The 21,896-nt window shown below is 43.8% G+C and overlaps 1 protein-coding gene, 1 long non-coding RNA gene and 1 pseudogene across 3 annotated transcripts in view; 2 read left to right on the top strand and 1 right to left on the bottom strand.

The window, feature by feature from the left end:
• SNX24 (sorting nexin 24) overlaps positions 1-18,259 on the bottom strand; it is a 328,330-nt gene extending 310,071 nt beyond the window's left edge. Inside the window, exon 1 of one of the 2 annotated variants that reach the window (XM_063964216.1) lies at positions 18,020-18,259. In XM_063964216.1, the coding sequence (XP_063820286.1) occupies positions 18,020-18,079 (60 nt within the window). In that variant the 5' untranslated portion in view covers positions 18,080-18,259. The remainder of the gene's footprint in view (positions 1-18,019) is intronic. The other variant, XM_063964215.1, reaches the window with a different exon arrangement.
• Positions 14,586-14,704, top strand: LOC134944602 (5S ribosomal RNA; annotated as a pseudogene).
• An 88-nt stretch (positions 18,260-18,347) lies between the features above and the next one.
• The window catches only part of LOC135063566 (uncharacterized), a 45,738-nt gene continuing 42,189 nt past the window's right edge, over positions 18,348-21,896 (top strand). The window contains exons 1-2 of the long non-coding RNA XR_010249899.1: positions 18,348-18,557; positions 21,127-21,184. This is a non-coding gene — a long non-coding RNA (uncharacterized LOC135063566). The remainder of the gene's footprint in view (positions 18,558-21,126; positions 21,185-21,896) is intronic.

Genomic DNA, 21,896 nt, shown 5'->3' with positions numbered 1-21,896 from the left:
AGGAACTGGGAGAATAGTCAAGATAGAGGGAAAGATGAATGCAGCAATGTACAGAGAGACATCCTGGATGAAACCTGCTCCTGAGCACTCTTGACCTCAGACTGGGGCAACACTTCATCTTTCAGCAGGACAACGACCATAAGCACACTGCCAAGATATCAAAGGAGCGGCTTCAGGACAACTCTGTGAATGTCCTTGAGTGGCCCAGCCAGAGCCCAGACTTGAATCTGATTGAACATCTCTGGAGAGATCTGAAAATGGCTTTGCACAGAGCTTCCCATCCAACCTGATGGAGCTTGAGAGGTGCTGCAAAGAGGAATGGGCGAAACTGCCCAAAGATGTGCCAAGCTTGTGGTATCATATTCAAAAAGACTTGAGGCTGTTATTGCTGCCACAAGGGGGGTAATTCCAAGTTGATCGCAGCAGGATTTTTGATAGCAATTGGGCAAAACCATGTGCAGTGCAGGGGAGGCAGATATAACGTGTGCAGAGAGAGTTAGATTTGGTGGGGTGTGTTCAATCTGCAATCTAATTTGCAGTGTAAAAATAAAGCAGCCAATATTTACCCTGCACAGAAATAAAATAACCCACCCAAATCTAACTCTTTCTGCGCATGTTATATCTGCCTCCCCTGCAGTGCATATGGTTTTGCCCAATTGCTATCAAAAATCCTGCTGCGATCAACTTGGAATTACCCCCAAGGTGCATCAAACAAAGTATTGAGCAAAGGCTGTGACTACTTATATACATGTGATTTCTTAGTTTTTTTTATTTTTAATACATTTGCAAAAATCTCAAAAAACTTTTTTCACATTGTCAATATGGGGTATTGTGTGTAGAATTTTGAGGGAAAAAATGAATTTATTCCATTTTGGAATAAGGCTGTAACATAACAAAATGTGGAAAAAGTGAAGCGCTCTGAATACTTTCCAGATGCACTGTAAACCTTTACCCCAGAAACATTTGTATAAGTGCCTTCATCACTTTCCCTGGCATTAACTAGTAGTCGGCAGACTATCACTGCCCACTGCAGGCCTCTCAGTCCGTAGCTGGCATACTTATTCTGTTCAAATTTGGCATTAAGGGATACTAATTGTTGTACCCCAAAGGTAGGAAGGACTTTCAGGCTCTTAAGGGGGGTACACACAGAGAAATCCGTGTTTAAAATCTAAGCAATCTGACTAGATTGCTTAATTATAAGCAGGGATCTGTCGTGTGAATGCCCCCCAGCGAAAGCGATGCGCAGCCCCGCGCATCGCTATCGCTGGTGCTAGATTGAGCCTGCATGCAGGCTCAATCTAGCGGGTCGCTCACTTCACCGCTGTGTGAAGTGAGCGCCCCCCGTCCGTCTCCCCCGTCGCTCAGCACATCGCGCTGTGCTGAGCGGGGGAAGAGATGTGTGCTGAGCGGTCTGTGTTAAGATCGCTCAGCACACATCTCTCCCGTCAGTACCCCCTTTACACTTTATACTGGGATTTCTAGGTGGTGACAGAGACCATTGTTTGTATTTCAAACCTGGTTGCTCTCCCATGTCTCTAGTGGTGTCTGAATTTGACTTCCTCAAAGCCTTTAGAGGAGATCTACAGTATGCTCATTAGAACACCTGCCAATCCCAGTGGCTTACTAGACTTGTGCCTAAATATCTAGCTTTTTCTACTTTATTAGTCTCTTTGGGGGATATGTACTAAGCAGTGACAAAAGTAGAGAAGTGGACCTTGGCAATTAATTAGCATTGATGTAAAATGTATAATTTGCATACTATAAAAGTATACAGAGCAGCTGATTGGTTGCCATGGGCCACTTCTCCACTTTTATCACTGCTTAGTACATGTCCCCCTTAGTCTCTGATTTAAGCATATCTCAGTCAGTGGAGGAGGTTATGACCAGTCAATGCTTGCAAGTCTTTTTCCAACCTCAAGAAGGGTAGAGATCAAATCAATAAAACCTTTAAAATCAGTAAGGGGTGGGAGGGCCAAGTGGTCCAACCAGTGATTAGAAAGGTGTCAGAAAAGTACCGCGGAGGTGGTTTAGGACCCTGACTCCTAGATGGAGCATGATGGGTAGTTAAAATGTCCGGACTTCCTTTAAAAAAGAAAAACGTGAATTTATCTTTTTCTTCCCTCCATGCCCTTACACTTGAAGACTATACCTGTATGGAAGCAGATAACTACCCAGAAGTGGCTGCTACTGGTTATTCGATCAGGCTTTAGACCTGCCATTGAAATATTTACGCAGTCCATGAAAAAATAGAATCTAAAATTGAACGATTCTTATTCCAAGGGTTGCTGCAGTCATTTGTTCAATTTGAAAAAAATAATCAGTACAGTTCAACCTCAGATCCACATAAGAAAGAGACATTGCAAGTATCTTCCACACTACCTTCATCCATACTTTGAAGATACATCGAGAGGGCCTGTGCACTGGAAGAGTTTTGTGCTTAGGTCTACGTCTGGACACCTAAAAGGGGTGCACTATCTTCTGAAATGTATTTTTACATAATACTTATCCTGAACCTTCCAAAACCAGATCTCCAGCACATCCCCGCATAGATATTGAGCAGGTGCCTACCCCATCACACCCAATCCTGTTAAGGTACAAAAGTAGTCACTCGTTGTCCATGAACAAATCCAGAGTGCAACATAAAAGCACTTTAAGAGCTCAAGAGATAGTTTGGGTCTCTTATACCCCTTTTTCACCTGTAGCACGGGTCGCAGCCAAGAGCCTGACACGGCTGCGACCCGTGCTACAGCCCCCTTTCCCACAGCGCTCACCAACCCGGCATATTGCCGGGTTGGTGACGTTGCTAGTGACGCGGCAGGGGCGATGCTGGGAGATCACATGATCTCCCAGCGCCGCCCTTCCATACACTGTGAACGGGAGCCGTGTTGCATAGGCGTGCGCAGACACTGACAGACGGGTGCCGCTCCGGACTTCCTCCCCCTCCATGGCATTATAGTGTTCTCTCACCTCCCCTGTCCTGGATATAGACTGCTAACCCAGGCCGCCCAGGTGAGCAGTCTATGGGCCGCCCAGGTGAGCAGTCTATATCCAGGACAGGGGAGGTGAGAGAACACTATAATGCCGTGGAGGGGATGGGGGGAGGGGGGGTGAGTCCGGAGCGGCACCCGCCTGTCAGTGTCTGCGCACGCCTATGCGCATCGGCGCGGCTTCCGTTCACACTACACAGCTTACCAGGTTGAACACGTGTTCAAACCGGCAAGATACCCGGGTAGGATTTCCGGATCACTTGATCTGGGAATTTGCAGGGGGGCCGTTTCCACTAGGAAAAAACACGGGTAAATGCGCGCCCCTGCGCATTTACCAGTGTTTTTAAAGCTAGTGGAAAAGGGGTATGACACAGTGGCTGATCAAGAGAATCTATGGCTGAACTGGGTATCTCAGAACTAAGCGAGTTACCTGTTCCATCCCGATTGATCGCAATAACATACATGGCCTGTTCAATGTGCATCAAGGAAGTGATCATTTCTTTTCACTTCTCTCTGCCTGTTATAGGGTTGTGTCTATGTTGCCTTCGTGCAAAGGACCTGGACGTGACAAAACGAGTGGGCAGGAGAGAACTTCCGCCCTTACAGCTCCTAAATGTTTTCTTCGTTCTCCGTCCATTTGGGACATTTTTTTTTTCTATGCAGCATTGACCCTCGCGGGCTCGCTTCGCTCGCCACGCATCGGGCACGGTGTCTCACTCCGCTCTGCTTCGCTCGCCACACTTTTCTATTCCAAATAGATTGTGACATGGACCCAGGGGGTTATGGGAAAGGTCCTCTGCACGAAGAGAATCTAGACGCTACCCCTGTTATAGTGCTAGGTCCTGATGCTTGCTGCCTAGGCGCCCCACCTCCCAGTAGTTGCTAGGTGGTAATCCTATTTTCCTAGAACAAAGTCATTTCATAACTCACAGATTTTTGCAAACTGTATTATAAATAATAATGGTTGGGAGCATGCAGCATATAAACACAAAGGCCACAGATAGTTTAAAGGCAGTGTTTGTGATATTTTTTTTCAGTGGATTAAAAATACTCCTTCACATTTTTAGGGAGTATTTCTATCCAAAGACAAATATAATATCTATATTTAAACTTGAAGGTAATTTGCAGTGTCATGTTGAAAGCTCACCAATAAAGTAGGAGAACATAATTTTTAACTTGAACATCAGTGATGCAAGGCCGGGGGCAATAATGGTCAAGGACAGTTTAACTTTAAATAGATAAATAGGATCTTGAACGTTAATGCAAATATTAATTTCTTATTAGCATACTGATGAAAATTACATATCTTACATGCGTTTTAAACCGTCACTCTGATGAACAAACACTCTTTTATGAACCCCACGGTGTCCTAACTGAACAGAAAGCTCTTATATTTTTGTCAAACAATGGGGTATTAACCTGGAGAAGGCATAAGGAAGTGATAAACCAGGGATAAATGCAAGGTGATAAATGAACCAGCCAATCAGCTCCAATATGTAAATTAACAGTTATGAGCTGATTGGCTGGTACGTTTATCACTGGTTTATCACTTCCCTATGCCAGGTTAATACATCTGCCCCAATGTGTTCTGATTAACAAATTGTTTCATAAGCCTCTTCTTAAATATAAGCATATGGGTTCCCCAAACATACACACATTATATTTTTTCAGACAATATACTCTTATGGATAAACAACTACATTCTTTTCTGAGCCCCTTTCAGATGCAGACTCAGAGCAGACTATTAACATACAGAGAGGAGCAGAACAGACACGTTGTTGATCCCGCTGTGGTCATAGCGCAAATGCACTGCAGACTCTGCAACCTAGGAGTGCGAAAAAGGGATGTTTGGTTACCATGTTTTCAATTTCAGATTCCTGGTCGGGAGAGAGGAGTAGCCATGGGTGTGTTCAGAACCATAGGAGGGTTATAACCTTATTGTGAGATTTCAAGCAGTTATCTAGCCACTCTAATAAAAAGCCCCTTTATACTTCTGCACATGCTTCGGAGCCCATTCATGTCTCTTTATAGTCATCAGAGCTCCATCTAGCCCTTATATGTCAGCACAGAGACCCCTAGCGCCCCTTTATAGGCCTAAGAGCCCCATCATGCCCCTATATATGCGTCAGAACTCTCTCATACCCCTTTAAATGCTTCGGAGTCCATCATGCCCCTTTATATACTTCAGAGCCCATCATGCCCCTTTATATACTTCATATACTACTTTACATGCCTCAGTGACCCCCGAGCTACTTTATATACCTCAGTGCCCCCCTTCATAACCCTTTATATGACTCGGAGCCCATTCATGTCTCCTTGTCTCCGAGTGCACACGTGTGCCTATATATGCCCCATCACACCCTAATATTTCAGTCGAGAGCAACGTCATACCCCTCTTTATATATATACCTCCAAGCCCCATTATGCCACACAGCACTTATTTCCCTATCATAAAACACTAGCATTATCATGAAAGAGTAGGAAGGTTAGCAGGAGTGTCTGGAACATTCAGGTTTGTGATCACACCATGAAATTAGACCACTGCCATGTTCTCAGGGAAGCAATTTTTGCTGCTCATTAGTCAGAAAAGGGTTAGACGACCATTTGAGAACAATCTTAAATCCCATCAATCTACTTTGAGAAAAATGTTTGGCAAATGAAGACAACTGAAGACCGTTGTTCATCTTCTTAGGAGTAAGTGTCCCAGCAAATATACTCAAAGTTCAGATGCGCCAAAAATAGAAATTAACCCAAAAAGCTCTACCCAGGGTTCTAAAAGGACTCTATCAACATACAAAGGGGTATATTTACTAAAGTGATGATTTTTTTTCAAGTGGAGATGTTGCCCATAGCAACCAGAGTATACCTATTGTCTTCTAGAAGGTGCTAGTTAAATAAGTAGAATCTGATTGGTTGCTATGGGCAACATCTCTACTTCTATAAACCAGCTCTTTAGTAAATATATCACTAAATGGAAATGTTCATGACTCTACCATCACAAAAATACTGACCTATACATTTTTCTGTAAAGGCCAGTTGGGATGAAGACTATGCTGTATGGCATAGTTGTGCAAAGTTACATCTGAAGTACGCAAGACCCCTGGAACAATGTCCTATTTCCAAGTAATTAAATACCAATATCCCTCCCTTCCCTGCGTGTAAATCAGGAGTTATACAGTATACTGTACAGTGCACAGGACAGTGGTAAAGTATAGACTGTACCGCCAAAATTAGGACCACTGAGAAATATTAAAATTGTTTAAGTTAGTAGATTTGGTGGGAAGGCAACATCTCAGTGTCCTAAGTGTGGGACTGCTGAAGTTGCATTTTGATATTTATTGTGGTGCTGTCCTAAGAGGTCTTCTTTTTGAAACAAAGGAATTGGAATGATGTTATCCACTGGAGTGCCACGTGCTTTGTTTACTCCTACAGTCTAAGTTTAATAACACCTGGGATTGAGTCTGATACCCCTTTCACATCGCACTAAAAACCCGGTATCGACACGGCATATTGCCGTGTCGAAACGGGTCAGTGTGCGATGTGAAAGCTCCTTTTCAGAATAAGCGGGTCACCTGACCCGGTAATTCAACCCGGTAAAAAAGAAGGGTTATTACCGGGTTGATTACCGGGTCAGGCGCAGTGTGAATGGGAGCCGTTCCGATGCGACACGGCTCCCATTCAGAGATTAGGGAGAGGCGGCGAAGGAGATGAGCTCATCTCCCAGCTCCGCCTCCACCCCCGCTGCACCCTCCGCAGCTATGGCAACCGACCCGGTATATTGCCGGGTCGGAAAGCCAGCAACGGAGCGCAAATGCCGGATCCCACCCGGTAAGTACACGTTTCTCTTACCGGGTAGGATCCGGCATTTGCGATCTGAATGCAGCATGAGTTTTCCCACACCCTCTCTGGTGGTAGACTGTCTCTGTCCCCAATTCCTGGTCTGATTTACAGAGGCACAGGGAGTACTTGATTAATATTGTCTGATGTAATCAGGGCTGGACTGGGCCACAGGGGTACAGGGGAAACCCCCGGTGGGCCCTACTGCCTGGGGCCCCACCTACTCCTTCTCTAGGGATCAGATTCCAGACTGTGCACTTGAATTATACATTATACATATGTTACCTTATACTACACAGGACTTTGGTGCATTTTCTACAATGCATTGCTGTTATTTATCTGGTACATTATAATGAATGGACTAGCAAGCATTTGATATATATTTATTAAGGGGCCCAGACAATGCACTCTCTACTAATTAAGCAAACCAATGTGATTGCTGGCCACACCCCCTCTGGATATTGGCCTGGCCACACCCCAAACATGCCCCAGTCCGATACTGGATGTAATTATTCTAATAGACTTAATAAACAGTAGGACAATAGGTACATACAGCAGGCTGAGGACAGTGAATGTTCTTTTTAAAAAAGGTGTCTTCAGCCTGCTGTATGTACCTATTGTCCTGCTGTCTATTACCGGAGTTGAGCTGGTTTTGATAATGATTCGTCAGAATCTAAACGTCAACTAATGGCTGAAAATATGGTAGAATGTATACATGTGAAGCAGTAACAAGAATATCATATTTTTTAGAGAGAATTTCAGATACCCTTGTGAGAATTTGAGCTTTGAGTTGTGGTGAGGAGGAACTGAAGAACCTTTGGATAAAATTTTACTGCTGGACCACATTATTAGGACATTAAAGGAGTGTAATATCAGTTTTATAAGGGACGTATTGTTTATGGATTTGTTTTTGTAGTGCCGGTAAAGGGAATGCTCACCTTTTTTATTCACATTATTATTTGGGGTCCGGGGAACATCCATTGAGTCTTCCCATCTCTGGCAGCTTGAGGTTGCGCAATTACTGAATACCCATACCAAAATACCATAGGACTAGATTTAGCCTACTTCATTCAGTAAAATACTAAAATCGAAAAGAGAACAATTTTGGAATGTAAACAGTCAAGAGTGACCTGGTCATTGGCATGGCTGTTCGCAAGCTAGTGTGAACGAGGAATGGAATATGGCAGTTTCCATAACATTTGAATGGTATACAGAGAATACATATACAAATTGAAATAGTAGGTCAGTGGATTTAACAGGATGGGATGTACCGCATGTCTATCTGAATGAACGCTGTAGCGACCAGAGCGCATGGGGCACTCGATGTAAGTCAATGGTTTAGTAGACTGTGTAGGAGAATATATTTTAATATATGAGGTTAAGGGAGTATTCAAAGCATAGAGAGATATAACCAATCAACTTCCAAGTGTAATTATTACAGACTGTGTTTGAAAAAGGATAGGAGCTGATTAGTTAGTGCTTTCTCTCTCTCCATGCTTTGATAAATAACCCCCTTAGTGGAATATAAAAGAGGGAAAGTAGTGCAGGTAAATGGTATGTAGCCTTGAGACCACATATGTGAGGAATTTATTATGTACTAGCCAGGGCCGGTGTTGGGGTGTTTGGCGCCTCCCTGCAAACTATAAATGTGCGCCTTCTCTCCCATTTCTACATAAAGGGACAATGCGCGCCTATGGTACGCACCACAGAAATGGAAAGAGAACGGTGCCAGAGGCAAGCAGGGAGGGTGCTAAGTTATCGCTATTAGAAGATGCCAGCAGCCAGGTACTGGAAAATTCACCATGAGACCGGTACTGTAACAGAAGCCGCCGCCTTGGCCACAGGTGGGAGAAGCGATGCCACTGCAGTTACTAAACAAAACTCCTCCACTTCCTGCATACAGAGTGAGGAGTGGACGCTGGGCAGCAAGTGACTGCCCTCCCTGCTGCCACCTGTGCCAGACGATACTGAGCCATTCTACCTAAGCTGCTCCTGTGGCTGCCTGCAATCGGTCGGAGCAGCAGCATGTGTAGAGTGCGCCAGTTGGGGCAATGTTTGAAGCAGTGAGGGCCCCTGGACAACAACCACCCCTTTCACCCCACCTATAATCTGGCCCTGAAGCCCCCACACTACAATAAATTGTCTAATATGTGACCGAATACAAATGACATTACAGCCTCAATGCTCGAATATGTAGTACAGTCCTCATCCTCCAACAAATAGCACAGGTTAAACACCCCCCCCCCCCCCCCCCCCACCCTATCTCTTGTTACTTACTGCTCTCTACTTCTACTGTCTTCACTCTGAGCTGCTCCTCACAGGCTGGCTGCGGGTGTCTTACTTGCTGACTCAGGCTGCTGTTTTTCCTGGGTATGAGACGGTCCTATAGCCCAATGTCAGTGACATCTGCAGAAGGAGGGGACTCAGGCCGGGGAGTAGGGGAGTAATGGTGGTAAGTCTTTCACCTTTGGCTGTGGTGCATCCCCACACGATTGCGGCCAGCTAAGCCTCACCCCTCACAGAAAGGGGCATGGCTTTAAAGCAGCGGTGCCCACCTGGGAATTAACTGGCTCTGGGCCCAACCCCTCACTGCTTGATAGCTGCCGCAGCTGTAAACTCTGGAGGGGTAGGGGGAGACTTGTTCTATCTAACTTGTAAGGGCGCAGCAGCACTTCCCAACTCTGCAGTCCGAGGCTCTCAGCCTAACTGGGAGAGCAGATGCACACGCTCATGTGCTGTTTGAGGGACCAGGGACCGTCTTCAAAGCGCTTCACTCAGCGGGGATGCAGAGCAGGGAGTGCGCCTTTACAGCCTGGCGCCTACCTGCTCTGCATCCCTTTGCTGAGCGGGTAGCACCGGCACTGGTACTAGCTGTTCTACCAGTTTTCCGCAAAGGAGTTTGATTTTCACGGTTGTAAATATAAATGAGTGTTCAAAATGTGGCAAGTCTATAGAGCTGTAAATCTGAGACATCTTAATGTAAGTAAATATGAATCCATGGTTCTTAGCCTTACCCCAGGAGCACCCGTAGCAGATACGGTAAAAAGTGACAGGACCATTTTGTAGTTTATTAAATTCTACACGCTGGAGATGCAATCCAAATTTTTATCTGATTGGCCGTTTGGGCATTATCATTAACGCAACGCAAGCCACGCATCGGTAATGACATCATTATGTCAAACCCCTTTTCATCCACTAATGGTTTTATGGTTACAGAAATTCTCCCTTTACGTGAACCTGCCTCTATATTGTTACCGTAATTTTTTGTTCCTAATTGTATAATCTCCTACGCCAAGGGCAAGGTTTGTTTCTGTCATCTTGGCATTCCAGATTTGTTTCTCATTGTAAAAAAAAAAAAAAATCATGTTTCTTTCGTGTTATTTTAGTTTGTTTTTTTTATTGTCCCTTGTTGCGCAGGTAGGAGTGCAAAGGTTTTATAGATTGTCAACCCCTTTTTCATTCTAATTAGCTAATTTTCCTATTTCCCACCTGAAGAATACCTATGTTAAATTTCAGCTTCCTAACATATTGGGAAGTGAGACTTAGGGGTATATTCAATAAGAGTCGGATCCATTCCTACATGCATTTGTCGGAATGGATCCTACAACCCCTGTACAATAAAGTGGCCAAATCAGACTGTCGGATTTGGCCGGTGTCCGTCAGCAGCTCCCCGTGTGTGAGAACACGAGCTGCACATCACGGCTGCCCAGTGCCGCCCTGCAGGGAGAAAGGAGCGCACGCAGGGGGGGGGGGGGGGGTCCGAGTACCTAGAAACCCCCCCCCCCCCCAAGCCGCCGATCTATCGAACTGCTGTTTGACGATTTTTTTTAATATTGCAGCAGTCAGTGTCTCCCTCTGCGTGGCTGCACACAGAGAGCTGGCAGCTGCATGTAGGGGGAGCTGCAGCTCCTCAGTCTCAGGCTGAGATGCGCAGTGTATGTTCTCCCTGCCAGCAGCCAGCCCACGGGACTCACTGTGAGAGAACTCCAGTGGCGCAGCCAGCGGGGACCAGGAGGCTGATCGCGGTAATTGCCGAGTACTGTAGTGGTCCAAGGTACTATGTGACAGATGCGGCCATATCAGTGCGGGAACCGAGGGGGGGGGGGGGGGAATGTGCGCCGCCGGCTCTGCATGATGCGGCCATCGGACGCCGCCAGCATGAGTGCGGGAACCGGGCGGGGGGGAGGGGGGAGATAAATGAGCGGGCGCTGATGTTTTATAATAAATGCTGAGCTCTGATACATGAATGAGCGTGTCCCTGTCTGTCTATGGGTGGTGGTGGGGGGGAATGATGATGCTTCCTGTGTGTGCTGCCTGTTGTCTGTGTGTGTGTAGGGGGGTGGGGGGGGGGGGGGGGAGGAATGGTTATGTGCCAGTATGGAGGTTCTAAATCCGAGTGGGAGAAGGGACCTTCTGACGTCACTAGGGGAGGAGACACATCACCAGGGGGAGGAGCTACGGCCAAACAGGGTGCCAGAAAAGTTCCCTTGCGGCTTGCTTCGCTCGCCACGCTTCGGGCTCGGTGGCTCGCTCCGCTTCGTTCGCCACCGGGTTACTAAAGGTAATAGTTGGTGGCGTGGATAGTATAGGAGCTATCCCGCGTGCCTAGCTCCCCCGCCTTGTGTCGAGGCTTCTCCCCCTGACGGAAAAGGTCCCTTAGCCCACTTGGATCTAGCATCTACCTAATGATCATAGTGCCTGCTGCATGCTGATATACTGGGGGAGGGGTATGTGGTTCGATTTTTTTTCATTGGTCTATACCCAATTTTTTGGAAACCCCCCTTTCAAAATCCTGCGTTTGCCACTGCCTGGTCGGAGGACGGCCGTCAAGGTACCTGCCAGCCCTGTAGCCCACCATCCTGCTCCCCGTCTCAATACAACTTTTTTTTAAACTTGGATTGAGATTGTTGGAAAGGGGGCCAAAACCTGACGGATTTGGTCCCATTTCCAACAGAAGCATGCGAATCGACAGCTATTCCGCCAATCCACGTGTTTTCTGACAAGTCGGGAATTCCCGACTTGTCGAAATAAAACTGCCCATATTGAATAGGTCGGAACCCTTTCTGACCGAAATCTTTCAGAAGCAGCAGTTTTTCTGACAAGATGGCAGCTTCCGACAGCTATTGAATACACCCCTTAGTGATGAGTGTTATAGTGTTAATTTGCTGTGTATTTGTCATACTTTTGAGTAGTATCCGTTTGTTAGAGCATGTATGTGTCACAGGAAGGGAGCAGAAAGATACACCTTTGTAGAGCAAACGCTGTCATGAACTTACCCAAATGATAGATCAAGCTACAGAATGAGAGCTATACAGTATAGGTATTAATAATAATCAGTATTATTTATTTATTTTTCTGCATATTAATATATCATTTATTCATACAGATAATATATAGACTACTATTTACATTAAACCCACATCTTCCTTCAGTCCTTTGCTAGTTAATTTATATTATGCACACTTAGTGCGGACATTACAAATGAGGTAATTTATAATTGATAGTCTGTGTCACAAACAATTATTTTTCAATCATGATAATTCTGCATAATCATCTCTTCGTCATTATAACTACTGCAACTTGTGCATAGCAAATTAAATCTTTATTTATCTCTCTTAGGCGAGTACTCCTTTAAATGGCACCTACGTATAGATATTTTATTTGTTAATTTTTCCTTTATTCTCATATCCTTCTAGAAGTGAACAATATAGTCATTAGTTTATAACATAACGGCATACATTTATGGCTGTTCAGTTTTTGTTGTCATCTAATTTGTTTTACCATTTTAAACAGACTTTTGTTTTTCGTTTATATATATATTTTTTCTCCATGAGATGGGCCCCTGCTGAAGTTCTATCTGACTTGGACATAATTGATTTAACTAAATGATCACGGCTGTACAGCGAGCCAAATACAAGGGACACACCCCTCCACTGATTGGACACTCGCCGGCATTCATTCTGATAAAGCCCGCAGGAGCCCACCACGCCACAGGAAGTGACCAAGCCCGATGGACGGGCGAAACGCGTCTTCCGACCACCTGCTGTCCGGGACAACAGACGTCTCCTTACTGCCTGCCTGCGCCTCATCTTATCTCAGCACAGCAGCTCCACAGCTACGCCAATCTCAAGCGCACTACAGCGGCGCAGCATTCAACCATCCTCCTGAATCTGTCACGGGTAATATCTGTTTACAGAGTTACCCATTCATTATGATCATTATGTTCTGATCAATTATACTTAGTTGTATCGCTACCAGTAAATATTTAACCCTTATCTGGCCTATTATGGCCGTAGTCTCTTACTATTTGAAAGACTTATTTTCTGTTGGTATTTATTTTCCTACAGCACTTCCAGATTCAGGGTTTTACAAATATTTTACAACAACAATAAGGCTGCGCTTAGAGAGATGAATTGTCTGGATAACAATATAAAATTTATTAAACTTAAAATCCGTCCGTTGGACAATTAATATAGAAATACACTGTAATAAAATGCCTCTAAACACCTTTTTTAACCATCACATAAGCTTATTCCAAATGGACCAAAGGGCCCTGTATACTTGAAACCAATTTTATCCTGGGGCTATAGCATAGTCCCTGGGCTGGAAAATTAAGTCCCAACGACCTTTGATAAAACAGCAGGAGCTGTGAAACGCGTCAGGTGTGAGCCTCTTCATCACCCCATCACAATTTATCACTGCAAGCCCGGACCATCGCGGACCCCAGAATCTGCCAGACTTGAACCATATCCACAACTAAGGACTGGACTTTTTGTTTACCAAAACGCAATACTGGTGAGGACTTTCCTTGACTTCATGATAAAATATTGGAACTGCTAATCCTCCAGCGTTGGGACTTAATTTTCCAGCCCAGGGACTATGCTATAGCCCCAGGATAAAATTGGTTTCAAGTATACAGGGCCCTTTGGTCCATTTGGAATAAGCTTATGTGATGGTTAAAAAAGGTGTTTAGAGGCATTTTATCACAGTGTATTTCTATATTAATTGTCCAACGGACGGATTTTAAGTTTAATAAATTTTATATTGTTATCCAGACAATTCATCTCTCTAAGCGCAGCCTTATTGTTGTTGTATTTTAGTTTGGTCTTTTTACATAGGTGTAACTATCCTATACAGGCAGCTGCTGCACTTTTTAATTGGAAAACACTTAAAGCGCCCTTTCCAACCTTGGTTGGTTTGTTTCACCATTTCTGCATTTTACAAATATTTTAGCTAGCAGGTTGTTCTATTATGATCACAGCCGCTTATCAGTAGGGAAACATTGTTACTGTAGTTAGTAATTTTGCTACAATATCTGGATATTGATTCTAGCCACAGTGTTGCCTTCTTTCTATTTTTCTCTTTGCTCATATGACTACTTCCTAGCTAATTTTGGAGCCACATTATTTAGTACTATATTTGAGTGACCCTGATATCTGAAACTTTCCCCAAATAATTCCTTATTTGATTTTTTTATATATTATATCACACCCATATCAACTTATATCTAAAGAACCATATAATTGGGAACTTTTCTCTGGTTAAGCAATTTTGCTCACTCTCCTTTATCCTTTTCCTTACTATTTCTCAATTTTTGGGACTCTCACCATTGATTCAGGGGTTACCCCTGTCTAACATTGGCAGCAGATCCCCTATTGATTCCTTCTCTCTTCAACTCGGCACTATCTATATTCTAATCTTTTCTATCAATATTCATGAACTCTCATCAGTGATTCCAGAGCAAAAGATTTTGGTTACCCTTTCTACTATCATACCACACTGGAAACGCCCGAATCCTTGAGATCTTGGAAGCTAAGCAGTGTTGGGCTGAGTCAGTACTCGAGTGGGAGACTCTTGAGGAATACTCGGTGTAGTAGAAGATTTGTGGACGGTAAGCTCAGTGTCTAACACTGAAAGCAGAGTCATCTTTATATTCAATCTTTATTCTACTTCCCTTCCAACACAACTAGCAGGGCAATCACGACTCACCTTCAGTCTACTATTACTACCATTACTGAGGCTTAGAGTCTTTACTATTTGTATTAGTCCAATAACACTTCTTACAGGCAGACAACTGAGACAAATCTGTGAATTTATTGTATATTTGTATTTTGACCTAACCCAGATAGCTTGGAACCACTATTGAATATCAATATCAGCATCATCGGTTCCATTGTTTCCCCCTTCTTTTGTCTTTTTTTCTTTATTTGTACATTCAACTACTATTTGTTTTATTCATGTTGTTAATAAAAAACTATATTTTATCAATTATCTTTTCTCTGATACTTTAAGATCATACAAGAGTGCACCCAAAAAAAAAAAAAAGTCTTCTCTCCGTTTTGTCGTAGGGCATGTATGTGTCACAGGAAGGGAGCAGAAAGATACACCTTTGTAGAGCAAACGCTGTCTGGTTGGATAAACTGTGAGGTACCCAAGAATCAATCTAAACTATTGCAGCATTACCTGCATTCTGTCTCCTGACAGACAGTAACTTTTGTTTGCCTCTAGCCGTGTCATACTTTCTAAACTTTCGGTACAGTGATAAAAAAAGATAATACAAGCCAAAAAAAAACAAAAGCCTAGTTAGACTTTTCTACACTTTTTTATAATGATATGGGCTTCTGCTTTAATAACTTCATAAAGAGCATATTAATGTACACCTGACATGAACACAGCTCAATCTGCCCATTTAAGTTATATTGGGCATCTAGCCAAGCACTTCAAACACAAATAGCCTGATAGAAAATAAAACGTTATTTTAACATAATCCCCCCAAACTGTAGACCTAGAAATATCTATAGTGAATGTTATTTTGTAAAATACGTTTTCTATATTTAATACAGCAATCCTGTCACAGAGGTAGAGCTTCATATTGTAGCTAATTTTGCTTTGAGGACCATTCATTCTCTAGTCACCCGTGACTGAGCATTGCACAGCCTGTGGTAAACGCATAGACTGTCAGCTTAAAATAGAAAAAGAAAAAAGTGCTGTGGTTTACCATATTGTGTAATAATGAAATCAACACATTTTCTAGCAGCAGACAAGTCCCTTTTTCCCCACAGGAGACTGCTAACTAAAGCACAATGAAACTGGTTTGTATGCAGACTTACACCAGTTTCCGCAATTTCACTCTGTGCTGAGTAAGGAGAACGGTAATGACATTGGGGGTCATTCCGACCTGATCGCACGCTAGGATTTTTTGCTGCGCTGTGATCAGGTCAGAACTGCTCATGCACCGGCGCATCATCCGGCTAAAAAGCGGATCGTTGCTGAGCGATGGATACAAAGAATCCATTTGCACAGCCGATCGCAAGAAGATTCAAAGGAAGAAGGCGTTTCTGGGTGTCAACTGACCATTTTCTGGGAGTGGGCGCTTATATCTCAGATTAACAATAGATCCATTTGCAGTCACTTATGTGCACTGGGAAATCTCTCCTGAAGTCTCCGATATACCGTATTTGGCCTTTATAAAGTGCACTCATGTCAAATTACAGAGATTCTCTCAAAGCAGCAAGATGGTAAATAGTCAAAGTTTTTACATTTGGGGAACATAGTAAATTGCACAATTGGAAAATAATCTATAGGCTATAATAGTACTTACTCCAAGGCTAGAAAAGCCTCAGTTTAGGTGTTACGAGTCAATCCTGGGTGTCTGATTTTGCAGGATCACAGCCCACTAAGCACTTAAAACAGCTCTTGGTTAGCGTATTAACCCAAGGAGTCAGCAAGAAAACAGTTATTGAGAGAAGAGAGATCACTGGTACTTTCCGACGCGTTTCTTGTGTTGAGATGCACTTTTCTCAAAGGAATAGGTAATAAACGTTTCATTACCTATTCCTATTGCTGCCATTTGGCAAGATAGCACTTAATAACAGAGCACACAAGTGATTGTCAATTAATCAAATGTAGACACAAGATATAAGTGCTTTTCCAACGTCTGTGTTGGCTTTGTTTTATTGCAGTTTTATAGAAGTTTTTTTATAACAACTTAGTATAACTGATACATTTAGCATCTTACATTTCATGCCAGTTGCAGGTTTATAATTATTATTATGGTTACAGAAATCCTCCCTTTACTTGGAACCTGCCTCTATAGTGTTACCTAATTTTGTGCTCCTAATTGTATAATCTCCTATAATCTCCTATGCCAGGGGAAGGGTTTGTTCGTTTCTGTCATCTTGGCATTCCAGATGTTTCTCATTGAAAAAAAAAAAAAAAAGTCTGATATGTTTTTTTGTCACTTGTGCAGGGAGGAGTGGAAAGGTTTTATAGACTGCTATACACAATTTCATGGCCATGTCTTATATAGTAAATCTATATATCATAAAAGTTCTAAGTTACGACATCTCAATAACAAAAGCCAAGAAATGTAATTACAACTATTATATGCATACACATACCATAAACACCAACTTCTGGAGTTTAAAATAAATGCATCTTTAATATGTTTGTCTGCCACTACCTTTGCTGGGACCATTCACGGTTTTTCACTGACTTTGTTGTGATTATATTTCACAAATACATCTATAACATGCATGCTTTCCAGACCTACAACATGCCAACTATACTAATTAAAATCCTATGACACATTTAGTGAAGCCTGCAGTCTGTTTTAGGCATTCTCTTCTTGGAGTGTTCTCATATATCCCCTAGGACAGATGTATCTATTATAGGCTTCATGTAGGAAATCTGCTTGCTTAGAAAGTTTACAGGCAACAAAAACAGATTTAAAAAAAAAAAAAAAAAGTTTCAATCGTCAGGTCATTGTGCCATCTATTTATTACTACAGAAGTCACACATGCCATCACTGAACTGATGCAGTGATGTAAGGCACCTGCATCTCACAATGGGGTACCCTGATTATGTCAAACTGGTTACTTGACTTATTTTAATGCTCTGTTATTATAGGTTTGTTGATGTTGTTGCTTTTTTGTTTTAATAAACTCTGTTTACAAACATTGGAAAACGAAAACCTCAGACACTCCATGGAATAAAATAAGTCACGTCACTGAATGGGCGCTAACATAAATGATGGGCTGACTGAGTATATATAATACTCATAATATTGTTCCTTTTAAATGTCAACCAGCAATGCTTGTTACATCAGGCTGATGCCCTCCTAATGTAGCTGCATGATTGAACACCGTATACAGAGGAATGTGTGCCACACACACGAGTGGACCGCTCTTCCCTACCGTGTATCCCCTCTCCAGATCGCTCTCTTCATAGCGAAACGATGGAATGTAGACCTCCATCGTGCCGACCTCCTGACACGGGGCAGCAGGCAGCAGCACGGGAGCGGGCAACACACAGGGGATGGCAGCAGCAGCACAGGGGCGGCCAGTGGAATGTTTCTGTGACGTCACAGTGTGTAGCGTCGCCGTGTTCTAGAGCCCAAGCGCCGGCCAAGAGAAGGGAGAGTAGGCGACTGACTGGCTGAGCCGCCTTATGGGAGATGCTGTCACATGACCTGGCTGTCATGTGATCCTGCACACTGGAGCCGGAAGCGAGTCCGAGTATATGACAAAATGATATTCCAGTCAGGAGCTCAGCCTCATTCAACCCATACACATCCTGAGCATCGCTTACAATCACAGCCTATTCGCTGCCAGTGCTGATAACACTCCTCTCCCGGCTGTTTGTTCTGGCAGGGTGATGGCGCTCCAGCGTACCTCCCAACCTGACCCTCTCCAGGACGGACAGAATGCTCTGCTTCTGCACTTCCCTCTTAATGTATGTATGGTTACCATCACTTGTGGTTGGAACTCCTTTCTTATCCAGTAACCTGTTCAACACAGGTGCCAGCAATCGTAAATTAACAGAAAAGTCCAGGAGCAGAGCATTTTGTCCCTCCTGGAGAGGGCTATGTTGGGAGGGGGTATGGGTCGTTGGATAGACGCAACTTAGGTCGACAGTCATTAGGTCAACCATGGAAGGTCTACATGCATTAGGTCGACAGGGACAATAGGTCGACATGTACTAAGTTGACAGGTCAAAAGATCAACATGAGGTTTTTGACTGTTTTTGGTGTCGTTTTCTCCGTAAAGTGACGGGGAACCCAAATTAGTGCGCCGTGTCCGCTTGCCATGCTTCGGGCAAGGTGCGTTAAGTACTGTAAGAATTTTTTTTTTTTTTTAAATGTGAAAAACCTTTTGACCTGTCAACCTAGTACATGTCGACCTAATGAGTGTTGACCTAACGACTGTAACCCATGGGAGGTATGCTCCAGTCAGAGATTAGTGATACATATGGGGACAGTTTACCCATAGTACCTCCCAACATGGCCCTCTCCAGGAGGGACAAAATGCTCTATTTCTGGACTTTTCTCTTAATTTATGATTGCTGGCACCTGTTTTGAACAGGTTAATGGATGAGAAAGGTATTTCACCACAGGTCACATGCAGCATTGCAATCACTGATACCCCTTTTACACTAACAATTTTATCCCGGGATTTTGCACGTGAACGCGCATCATTCCGGGATTTTTGTCAGTGTAAAAGAGTACACTTACAATTTCCCGGGACGAGCATCCCGGGATTTCAACCCAGGTCTCGATCTGGGTTGAATCCGGGACCATCCCGGGAAGCTGTGCAGTGTGAATGGGTATACTGGGTCAAGGCGACCCGGCACCCGTTCTCTGCATAGGAGGAGGCGGTGCTTGGAGAAGATTATCTTCAAGCACCGCCTCCGGTAGAGTCACCGGTGAAGTCACCAACCCAGCAATATGCCGGGTCGGGCTGCTAATGTAAAAGGGTCATTCCCGGGAATGACCCGAGCCTGCGAGTGTAAAAGGGGTATAAGATAATAACACAAATGCACAGGTGACACTACAAGCAAACACCCCGTACTACTGTAAAATTCAATTTCTTCAAAACTAGAGCCATAAAAGGTAAACGATATTTGACTGCAGTGAAATGAGCCTTAAAACGTGTGTTGTTGTCACTTTATTTTTGGCTATACCCCTAAATGTTTTGTTTACTGCAGGCAAGATGGCCATAGACTAGCAATTTGTGGTCACTTTATGGGACATATTATATTATGCTCCCAAAGTTTAAATCACCTTTTGGAATTGAACAATGCTGTAGTAAGGTTTGCTCCTGATATAAGATGGAGATCCTCGCTGTATGGCTACCTTAAGCGAATAACGATTAATCAGCTATCAACACACATCTTTATCCTTCCAGCACTGCTCCTTGACACACACCCACCCTTGGGATTTAACCCTTTCAATCGCAGAAATTGTTGTTTGTGGCTTTTGGGGGTCATTCCGAGTTGATCGCTTGCTAGCAACTTTTTGCAGCGCTGCGATCAGGTTAAATCTCTGCAAAACTGCGCATGCGTATGCACCGCAATGTGCAGGTGCGTCGTACGGGTACAAAGGGGATCGGTGCTGGGCGATGGATTTAACGAAGAATCTATTCACACAGCCGATCACAAGAAGATTGACAAAAATAGGGCATTTGTGGGTGTCAACTGACCGTTTTCTGGGAGTGTTTGGAAAAAAACAGGTGTGTCCAAGCGTTTGCAGGGCGGGTGTCTGGACGTCAATTCCAGGACCAAAAAGACTGAAGTGATCGCAGTGGCTGAGTAAGTCCAGAGCTACTCAGAAACTGCAAAAAACTTTTTTGTTCCGTCGGCTGCAAAAGCGTTTGCACACTTGCAAAGCGAAAATACACTCCCCCATAGGCGGCGACTATCTGATCGCAGCACAGCAAAAAGTTGCTAGCGAGCGATCAACTCGGAATGACCCCCTTTGTGTCTGAAGGTCCTTTGTGTGCTCAGAACCCAGGGTTTCGTTGTCAAACAAGCAGGGGACTCTTAATGACTTACTTTATTCTGTTTAAAGCCTGAAATCTGGGATTTGTCCATATATTGGCCAGATTTCTGACCTCCTGCCAGGTATAGTGAACATACATCTCCTTTACAATCCAAGAGCCCCCTTTTTCAGTTAATTACAAGCTTGTAATTTGTCAAACAGTATGAAGAAACATTTTTTCATAGAGAATATAAATTGATACAACATACAAATTGAATCATCCCATATTTTGGGATCAGATAACGTGACGGATCACGACATAAGGTGACAACATTTGTAATGACACATGAGCATACCACTCACATGAGCTGAGGAATAATCTCAGCCTATTTAGCAAATACATTCTTATATGGAATTAAGTGAACTTAGTGTATAACTATATTTTCACCTCAATACCTCCTTTAGGGTTTTTTTTTTAGACTATCACCTTAATTACTAATGCTATCACATTATCAAAAGAATGCTCTAATATAGATCTGTTTTCAGACGCACATACAGTATGAATATTATTAAAGACAAGTGACTCACAACATTGGTACAGCATGTAAGTTATTTTTTATTTTAACTGTTACTTGTGCCCCGAAAATGTCTCTTCTTTGTTGCCTCTCTGCAAAACCCCTTTAGAATATTGACTTTTCTCTAACGTCCTAGTGGATGCTGGGGACTCCGTCCGGACCATGGGGAATAGCGGCTCCGCAGGAGACAGGGCACAAAAGCAAGCTTTTAGGATCACATGGTGTGTACTGGCTCCTCCCCCTATGACCCTCCTCCAAGCCTCAGTTAGGTTTTTGTGCCCGGCCGAGAAGGGTGCAATCTAGGTGGCTCTCTTAAAGAGTTGCTTAGAAAAAGTTTTTAGGTTCTTTATTTTCAGTGAGTCCTGCTGGCAACAGGCTCACTGCATCGAGGGACTTAGGGGAGAGATTTTCAACTCACCTGCGTGCAGGATGGATTGGATTCTTAGGCTACTGGACATAGCTCCAGAGGGAGTCGGAACACAGGGCTCGCCCTGGGGTTCGTCCCGGAGCCGCGCCGCCGACCCCCCTTGCAGATGCTGAAGATGAAGAGGTCCGGAACCAGGCGGCAGAAGACTCTCAGTCTTCATCAGGTAGCGCACAGCACTGCAGCTGTGCGCCATTGTTGTCAGCACACTTCACACAGCGGTCACGGAGGGTGCAGGGCGCTGGGGGGGGGCGCCCTGGGCAGCAATGTATAATACCTGTATGGCGAAAAATACATCACATATAGCCCTTGAGGCT

This window comes from Pseudophryne corroboree, chromosome 1, assembly GCF_028390025.1.
Source record: "Pseudophryne corroboree isolate aPseCor3 chromosome 1, aPseCor3.hap2, whole genome shotgun sequence".
NCBI classification, from domain to species: domain Eukaryota; kingdom Metazoa; phylum Chordata; class Amphibia; order Anura; family Myobatrachidae; genus Pseudophryne; species Pseudophryne corroboree.
This window is presented reverse-complemented; position numbering and strand designations above follow the sequence as displayed.